Below are 9,496 nucleotides of genomic sequence, written 5' to 3'. Positions count from 1 at the left end.
AGAAGGCCACGGACCCAACAAGGGAGTGGAGGTCTAAGGCAGCCTTGTGGTGTGGGGCAAAGTGCTCACTTAAGTATGACTGGAAACACCTGCGAGGCATAGCTGTAGGGGAGGCTTGGAGCCTGTGATTAGCCCTAAGGCAACAGGTGCTAAGTACAGAGAGTCAAAAAGTCTGAGGCTGAATTGATTTGGTCTTTGCAGGCTGGTCTAAACTGCACAGATTAAATTTAAACGGAAGTGAATAGAGGCGTACCTTTGATTCAGGAAATACAGCCACATGCCTACAGTAATTCAGGCCAGGAGCTGGGGGGCGTTATAGCATGGCTCTCTAGCTGTGTGTTCATTTCTTCTTCCTGCCGCCACCAAGGTCCCTGGAATTTGCAGTCCACAATCACAGCAGCAGGACTCTACAGGGTTGCTCATCACCTCCTCTTCCTGCTTCCAGGTGCCTCTGGGATTTGTAGTCCACAGTTGCAGCTGGCAGTAAGTTTGAATGGGGGAAGGGGTGTTTAACCCAGGCCCTGGCCCCATATCCCATCTGGGGTTTGCCTGGCGGGGGGGGCAGTCCCCCACCTTGGAGATCGGACTGCATCCTCAGCTGGGTTTGTGCTCCCCTGTCAGCCAGCCATCACTGCTCCAGCTAGGGAGCCCTGGGGGGAGGGGACAGACAATCCTGCTCTCTAGAGCCATCAGCACAGCCTAGCTCAGGGCTGAAAAGCATGCTGGGATGACAGAGGACTGTGATTTCCCTTGAACCAGGAAGGAGGTAGGGACAGAAGTTTCATAAACTGGTTTGACTCAGATCAATTAAGTCTGATACTACATTCAACCAGGTTTATCTTAAAACCAGTTTCAGCCATTTTAAACTAGTTTTTGTGCCCTGAGCTTCTGCTGTTACAGGTGTAAACCAGTTTCTGATCACTTAAACTGGTTTGTGTGTAACTTCTGTCCTTAGCCATTAAGTGCGAGGGTTGGAGTGAGTCCCAAAGGATCTGAGGAGATCTGCTAGCAGGGAGCCAGCGTGAAGCTTGCTCTGGGGCCCTGGGGCAGCTTCCTTTTCCAAATTTTACTAAGTGTATCAAGACATAGCCAGCAAGAGTTGATGGGGGGTACCTAGAGCCACAGCAAAACAGGAGCAGAGAGTGACCATGAAGGGGGTAGCACAGCCGCTGCTGGGGCACCTATCCTGTTATATCATGTCACCATAACTTCATTGATACTTGATTCCAAGATAAATTAAAGCTAGCTTTTGTGTGTACAATGAGGATATACCCTGAAAGATGGAGGAATTCAGGAAGATATTTTCAAAAATATATAGGCATACAAGATTGTTAGCAGTATTTACAATATCACCTATGCAATTTAAATGTGTACAGCTCCCACTACCAATCCTACTAAATGGCTATCTGAATTAACTGCCAACCTGTCTTGAAAATCTACCTCCTAACCCCCTTAACCTACATCAATGCTCTTCCACCTCCAGCACGGTGTTCACCCTCATTGATTTGGAGCATCCATGCATTCCTTCACAAAGAGGCTTCTTCCATAGCTCCTCACTAGAGACCCACACACAAATCCCCCTCTCAGACGCACTCTGACTCTACACTTAACAAGACCCAAAGCTCCCAATTTAGATCATGGCCTCATTCTGCCAGATGCTTCACAAACACGGGAAGAGACCTTCCCTGCATCAAGCTGAGATCAGAGCCTCCCTGTACTGGGTGCTGCATAGAGACATATGAGACTGCCCATAAAGAGCACTGTACGCTGGCAAAGGATGAAAGGCACAGAAAGGGAGGGGTGTGATTTACATTAAGTCATGAAGGAGGTCAAGAGCTGTACTTCCTCTTCCTAGCCCCGACACTAACTCTTACTCAAATTGTCCTAGCTCACTTGGCTCGGGCTTCATTGGAGGGTGGCTCCTTTGCGTGCACACAGAGCCTCTAGCGCGGTGGAGAGAATGGCAGCCCCGTGTGTGGGTGGGAGAAGTACACAGAAGTGTAAGCTGTGAGATCTTGGTATGGGGTTGCAGGGCATCCTGACACACAGGGGGATGGAAGGATGGAAGAGGCCCCTGGCATGTCATACTCATTCATGCTACAAAAGCAATAATGTGTGGGACTCTGTTTTTTATCTAGTGGATAACTTAAGTACTTACCATATGTACATTTTCCACATACCTGTGCTCTTTCTTTTTATTTTTTCATTCCCAATGCTTTTCGCCCTACTGCCCAACAAAAAAATGACACGGACCACATAGATAAAATGACAGAGAGCAGAAGCAGGGCAAAGGTGGCTCATTTATTCTATGATATGGGCAAACTAGTTGCGGTTTTTATTTAATCAGTAAATATGAGCGGAGATAATTTTCAGTTTTATGTTTCTGCCAAAAGATGGCAGTAAGAGCAGCTATGTTTGCTAAGCCTGCAGCTGAAGTGGATCGGAGGTAGACCTGCTTTCCCAAAGTACAGAGCAGTGATTCTCAACCAGGGTGCCCTGAGAACCTTTCAAGGCTGCCATGGGGTGCCACACAGTGTTAGGCATATGAGGTGTGCAAATATGATTGCAAAATAAACCCAGAGATCTCAAATCCTGAATCCACAGTGTCATAGCACTCTGACCCATTACTGTCTTTCTGAATTCTTTGCAATTGAGAATTGCTCTATTATTTTTCTGTAGTCAAAAAGCGAGTGAAAACTAAGAGCTAGCACTTTCTGAGGGACATTTCAAGTCTGTCAAGGGGTGCTGTGAGTCCAAAACAAATTGGACAAGCCTGTTAAACTAGTGTAAATCTACCTGGAATGGACCTGGAAAATAAAGCAGACAAGGTTTTTCGGGCAGGTGTGATAACTTATATTAGACCAACTAAACAGTTGGAAAAATGTGCTTTGTAATTTTTCAGGCACAAACCCCCTTCTTCAGGTATAGGGAGAGTCTGTTGGTGATTTGTGAGACTCTCCCTGTGCCTGAAGAAGGGTGTCTGTGCCCAAAAACTTGCAAAGAACAATTTTTCCAACTATTTAGCTGTGATAATAAAAGATATCACACCTACCCAAAGAACCTTGTTGGCCTAAGGCCATAGGCAGACAAGGCTATAACCAGCAACCCTAGAAAATAAAGTACTCTTGAACCAGTTCCCTGTGAACTGGATTAGTGATGCGCTGACACCAAATATTCCCTGAGGTGGGTCTGGCCAGTCCTCTGGGCATCTCCTTTGGCACTGCTTCTCCCCCTTTCTACTGTAGGGGCGCTTACAGAAGTTATTGATCATGCTGTAACTTTAAGCACTTTACACAAAGCATTTAAAGTTACAGTGTCATGGAAAGTCAACAGATGTTCAGGGTTTGTTGGGGGCTCCGAGCCTTCATGCACTGGCTGAGGCCAGGAGGAAGGCAACTCTGCAGTCTGCTCTGGGAGGTTGATAGCGGGGCCAGCTGGTGTCTCTGGGCTCGGTCCCCTGCCTGCCTGAGGCACCAGCAGCTGGTTGGGCTGCCAAGAACTCTCTTAGGGGGTGGACCCCTTGAGCAGTGCCATCTGGAACTGGGGACCCTCTCCCTGGGGGTGGGGATGCTGGCCAGGGCCTCCCCGGGCTGTGCTCTTCCCTTCCTTCTCTGGCAGCACAAGGAGGAGACTCTCTGCCTCCTTCCTGTGGCAAACCAGGGGCATGACATTTAACCCTCATGGGGAACTGTATACAAATTCCCTAAAGCAGTCTAATTGAGAGTCCCTTCACTTAATTACCTGATTGAACAAGAGTTACTTTTTCATGTGATTGGCTATTTAAAAGTGCTCTGCAGCTGTGCATGTGCATTATGACATGGCTGCAGAGCACTTTCAGGGGTCAGAACTCATGAAAATTGTCACTTCTGTCTGCACCCTAACTGGCTGCTCTGGTATATGGCCAGAATTTAATTGCTGTTCCCCCCCACCCTTTTGCTGACACTTGTTATCAATGAGCTCCCTTGCACTGTTTATTCAGTAAAATCTGTCTTTCTAACAACCAGCTGTGTTCTCACTGCTTAAAACTCCATCCCCTCATCACCCCCCCACTTCAAGTCTCTGGGAACCCAAAAATATGTTTCCAAGAACATACATGCACCCAAGTCAGGCAAGCACACTGCAGAGTTTGGCCAAGTGTAGGCTACTGACCCTTACTGGACTCATGTTTAGGACAGAAGGGAAATCAGACAAATTAAAATGCCTCCAGTCACAGGTGACCTACTCCTGAAGCCCCCAAAGTGTGAATGCAAGCGTTCCTTGAGACAGCTGTCCACTGCAAGGCATGCTGGATTGGTGCTCACTTGCAACCCCCTCTGAAAAAGATGTCAGCTGCAGCAGCCTCCTGGGGATACTGGGGTTGACCCTCCACTGAGCTTATTTCAATCCATACACACATCAACTCGCAGACAGTAAAAACTGGCAGGCACTACTGAGCTGCACTGGAAATAATGACCTAAAGAAGAAAACACAAGTTTACTATTCTCCAACCCCCCTCACCTTGAACCATTCCTCAACCGGAGGAGAAGGCTCTCTATCCCATTTGCCCACAACTCAAGCCAGGCAGTCTCATTTCATTGTTCTGGCTTATGTCCTCTGCATCCAGAACTGCTTTCCTATTATTCTCCTTAGGGCCCCATGCACGTCCTTGTTCCTCAGTGTATAGATCAGGGGGTTCAGCATTGGGGTGATGAGACCATAGCAGAGTGCAACCATCTTGCTCTGGTTATGGGGTTTGTTGGATGGGGGCTGCATGTACATATAGGTGGCTGTGCCATAGAAAAGTGATACCACCATTAAGTGGGAAGTGCAGGTATTAAAGGCCTTGCGCCTGCCCTCAGCTGAGCGGATCTTCATTACAGCAGCTCCAATATAGCCATAGGAGACTAGGATAAGGCCCAGAGGCATTGGTAACAACACCACAGAGGCGACAAGCCGCCCAATCTCATTGGTGGAGGTATCGGCACAGGCCAGTTCGAGAAGAGCTGGCACCTCACAAAAGAAGTGGTCAACCCGGTTCCGTCCACATAAGGGCACGCGCAGCAACAGGCTAGTCTGCACAAGGGAATTGGTGATGCCACTTAGCCAGGAGGCAGATGCCATCAGCCAGCAGAGGCGGTGGTTCATGATGCTTGTGTAGCGCAGGGGCTGGAGGACGGCTGCATATCGGTCATAGGCCATGCCTGCCAGAAGGACACACTCGATGGACCCCAGGCCAAGGAAGATGAAGAGCTGCGCCACGCAGCTGGCCCAGGAGATGGTCTTGAGGGTGCTCCGGAAGTTAACCAGCATCTGAGGCACAGTGCTGGTGGTGTAACAGATATCCAGGAGAGAGAGATTGCTGAGGAAGAAGTACATGGGCGTATGGAGACTAGGATCCAAGCGTGAAACCACAATAATGGCCAGGTTCCCCAGCAAAGTCACGATGTAGGTTATCAGAAAGACCACAAAGAGCAACTTCTCCAGGTATGGCTTGTCAGAAAGCCCCAGTAGGATGAACACTCCCTGGGAGCTCCCATTGCCTCTTTCTTCCTGCTGGGAGAAAGGACAAAGGTAAGGTTGAAAGGAGCAGCTGTAGAGAGGAAGGGAAATATTCACCGACAGCTCTGTGTTTACTCAGAAGGGATCATTCCCACTTGTGGCGTTTTACAGACTATCAGGCCCAACTGGTGCGAGCAGAGGGATCGCTGTGCCGAGGAATAGTTTTGTTACAGAAAAGTGGATCATAGAATAAGAGTTGTCACAGATCTCAGGGGTCACCTAAGCCACAGACATATTGACTCGCATATAAGATTAGGTGCCCACCCTCAATTCAACATGGAGTAAAAAACTTGTCAGAAAAGTCTTGTAGCTCTTCCAAAAATATCTAGGCTCGAGCTCTGTAAGGCCTCAAGAGGAAGAGAATTCCAGAGCTGAGGAGCGACTGCTGAGACTGACCTCTGACTTGCTTTCAGCAAGTGGACTTGGTGTACTGATGACACTGGCAGAAGGTTACTGTTTATGGCTTTATAGATGAAAACTGGCACCTTCACTTGTTTCTTGAAAGCTGCTAGAAACTCATTTAAATGGCACTGATTTTCCCTTGGCCCAAGGCCCATTCAAACAACCACTAGGCTATGGGGCAATTATGACACTTTGCACACCACCTCTTGAAGGTCTTTATGAGAAACTGATCTGGCATCTACTTTTACTTACATTGGTCTGCCAAACAGAAACTGCCCATTGATTATAGATACATCCCGGACTGCCTCACTGGGTCATTCAGAAATGACTGTTTCCATACCTTGACTCTTTCCATCTTTGTTTGCTTTGATCTCTACCCATTTTATAAATCCTTCAATACTGAGTACCTCCTTCTGTTTTGTCCAGCCAGCTTTAGGATTAAGGTTACCAATACAAATAATGGATCCAAGTCTGCTAGGCTCCCAGTTACTGATAATCTTAAGAGGAATGTTCAGGTTATCAGAAACGGAAGCCAGTAAATCCCCAACCCAGGGGCAACATCAAGCCCCTCTCTTCCAAGGATTGGTCCCCCCACATGCTGCAACGTCTTGTAAACATCAGGAGTCTCTTTAATGCTCAAAGATTCCTCCCCAGGTCATGTTTGTTCATAATTTTATTGCAGGGGCAGAAAAAATATGGCCCGCAGGCTGGATTTGGCCCACCAGGCCATTCTATCTGGCCCACAGGGCCTCTCAATAATTTAGAAAATTGATTATTTTCTGTGCATGGCTGCCTGTCAAAGATGACAAAGCGCCAGTGGCAGCAGGGCTCGGGGAGCTGGCAGCAGAACCCACTGGCTGAGCAGCAAGACCTGCCCAGCCCTACCCCAAGTCTAGCCCCCACCTGGAAGCCTCTGCATCTTCTGACCTGGTCACCCTTTGGCTGTTTCCCACCCTCCCTTTGTCCGAGTGGAAAGTAAAAAAAGATCAGATGGTGCGGGGGGTGGGGGGAGATGTTGTGGAGGGGACTGTCATGATCAGGACCTGGGTTCGGCCACGCTTATTCCATGCTGTGCTGTGAGGTCCCTGCCAGGTAGTTGGGAACGACGTGGTGTTGGCTGGAGTGGTCTGAAGCTAGAGTGGTGGGTGGGTGGGTGGGCATGCGGGGGCGTGGTGGTGGCTGGGAAGTGGCAGCAGTAGTGGTTGGTGGGCATGTGGGATGGAAAGTAGGGAAGCGGCAAGGAAGTGGTGGTGGTAGGCAGGAGCACAGAGCCCATGCCAGTGCCCTGGGGCCAGCAGGGTCCCAGGGTGAGGCAGGAGGAGCGCAGAGTCTGCCGCAGGGTCTGCCTGGCTGCATCGCATGAGGCTTGCACAGAGTCTGCCAGAGCCGCACACGATGGAACTGGTGGCCCAGCCCTGTCTCTCTCTCTCTCTCTTCCACCCCACCCACAATATGCCCACACCCTCCCACAGTCCCCACACCATCCACATACCCCACACGCATCCACACCCACCCACCATACCCACACCCCACACACTCCACCACACACACACACATCCACTCTCTAATCACATCCCCCCACCTAATCCCCTGACTGCCCACACAAAATATACAAGAGTAGGACTATATTTTGAGCTATTATGCAGTTGCCTCTAGATATACTATGTAAGCACACACAAATCAGGACAAAAATACTTTAAATAAAATTAAATTACAGTAGATGTTTTATTTTTTAGTATATGATTTGTAGGTTTTTTCAGTTTCAAGATATCACCCTTCCTCTGGGGTAAGGGGAAGGACTTCTGGTGGCAAAGGTCAGAGGTTAAAAGTAGGACTTCCAGTCCAAAGATGGTGACCAGGGCAGGGCACCTGTCAAGGGGCGGAGCTACCCTTGTGGCTCTCTATAGCTCATCAAAACTTGTTAAATGGCCAGTGAAAATAATTGCCCACCCCTGCTCTTCTGTGCTCTTCATGAATTCTTCATCTTTGAACTCAACCACACCATAGCAACTGGACTTTCCTCTGACATTTTTAAACAGTCTTATTTTATGGAACTCCACCAAATTTCTCTCTCATCAGACTTAATAGATCACCAGCCACATCATATAGTAGGTTACTCACAAACACTCTTTTGTGGTTGAGACCTCTTTCTGTGCCTGAATTTCTGTCCGTTGAATTTGTATGTGAATCCTTCTTCTTTCTATTCACTATGTCTGCCATTTCTTCGGTAACTGTCCAAGCACTATCCATTTTACCTGTCTCTTCACTGGCATTGCCAATCTTGGCTGCTGTTACTGACAGTGCTTCTGTCTCCCTGTCCTGTGGCTGCTCCTGCTGCTGCAGAGATTGAGGCTGGTTCTTAGGGGTGGCCGTGTCCTCCTCCATTGCCCTCAGTGGTGTTGCTGCTGCAGCCTCTGGTCACTCACTTCTTGCCACTTGGTTGCTTATGGTTACAGCAGATAGTTCTTCTGTCCCATTCATAGGGGATATCTGCTTGAATATTTCCAAAGTTGAGATGACAACCAGAGCTTCTTGTGCTCTGCAGTTTTACCACCTTGGTATGATTCTGGCAAGGCTTTCTTTTCCCTATATACTCTTTATGGTACACCTACTGTTCCTCCCCTGGACCCTTGGCCGCTCCCCATGACACTGGAAAGGTGCTTCCTCAGGTTGGAGTGTACCTAGTGTCCTTGACCCCTATTTCAAACAACCACCCCTGGTCAGACTGGGTAGTGAGCCCTCTGTCTCTGGGGATATACTGGCCTCCTGCTTGTGGGTATTGCTCTCTTTCAGGATGCATCCTTGCTTGACTTGTCCTGACTGCTCGCCTTGTTCCCTTTGAGGGGTGCTGCTGAAAGATCTTCTGCCAGCTTTACTGCCATCTCTACCATAGTGGGGTAGTGCCCTATCACCTACTCTTTAGTACTACAATCTAAATCCCAGATAAATGGTTCTAGGATCACTTGTTCCAGCATTTTGTTGGGAGTTCTACTCTCTGGGTGTAGCTCCTTCTGTGCATCATCAGCCAATGCCTGCCCCAATAGCCAGGGCCTCATAACCTTTTTGGCCCTAAACCATTACCAATAGGTCTTCTTAGACAACCTCTTTAATAAGGACTCTCTGAGTCAAGGGCTTTCTCTCCAGTCCGAGTCCAATAAGCCGCCTGAGTCTCACCAATCAATAAAGCCCCCAGACCAGGAGGTCTTTAAGGGGAGACTGGACAGGCACCTGGCTGGAGTCATCTGTCCCCAGCGCTCTTTCCTGACCAGGGCAAGGGTTTGGACTCGATGATCCACTGAGGTCCCTTCTGATGCTAAAAATCTATGAAATCTATGAAATCTCTGGTGCATCAGGGGATAAAAAGGTTTGTGCATAAATGCCCCAGGTGTCCAGTTCTCCTGGCTCTACTGAGTGGCAATTGCAACCCACTGAAATGACTTAAAAGACCTCAGGTCATCTTGTACAGTCACTCATCTGGTGTATAACTCAGTAGCTCCCTCCAGGAGGGGTCTCCTACCTTCTGACTCCCTGCTGGGGGTGTGCCAGCTGTCCTTCA

The 9,496-nt window shown here is 48.7% G+C and overlaps 1 protein-coding gene across 1 annotated transcript; it reads right to left on the bottom strand.

The window, feature by feature from the left end:
• Nucleotides 1–4,584: 4,584 nt before the first annotated feature.
• LOC102374625 (putative olfactory receptor 2B8) lies at nt 4,585–8,325 on the bottom strand. Its single transcript, XM_025195174.1, has 2 exons — nt 8,062–8,325; nt 4,585–5,529 (listed from the first exon to the last, which is right to left on the bottom strand). The coding sequence occupies exons 1-2, from the start codon at nt 8,323–8,325 to the stop codon at nt 4,585–4,587; spliced, it is 1,209 nt and encodes a 402-aa protein (XP_025050959.1).
• Nucleotides 8,326–9,496: the final 1,171 nt, after the last annotated feature.

The sequence above is a fragment of the Alligator sinensis genome, unplaced genomic scaffold, assembly GCF_000455745.1.
Source record: "Alligator sinensis unplaced genomic scaffold, ASM45574v1 scaffold825_1, whole genome shotgun sequence".
In the NCBI taxonomy this organism is placed as follows: Eukaryota; Metazoa; Chordata; order Crocodylia; family Alligatoridae; genus Alligator; species Alligator sinensis.
The sequence above is the reverse complement of the archived record's forward strand: the minus strand, read 5'-3'. Positions and strand labels throughout refer to the sequence as shown.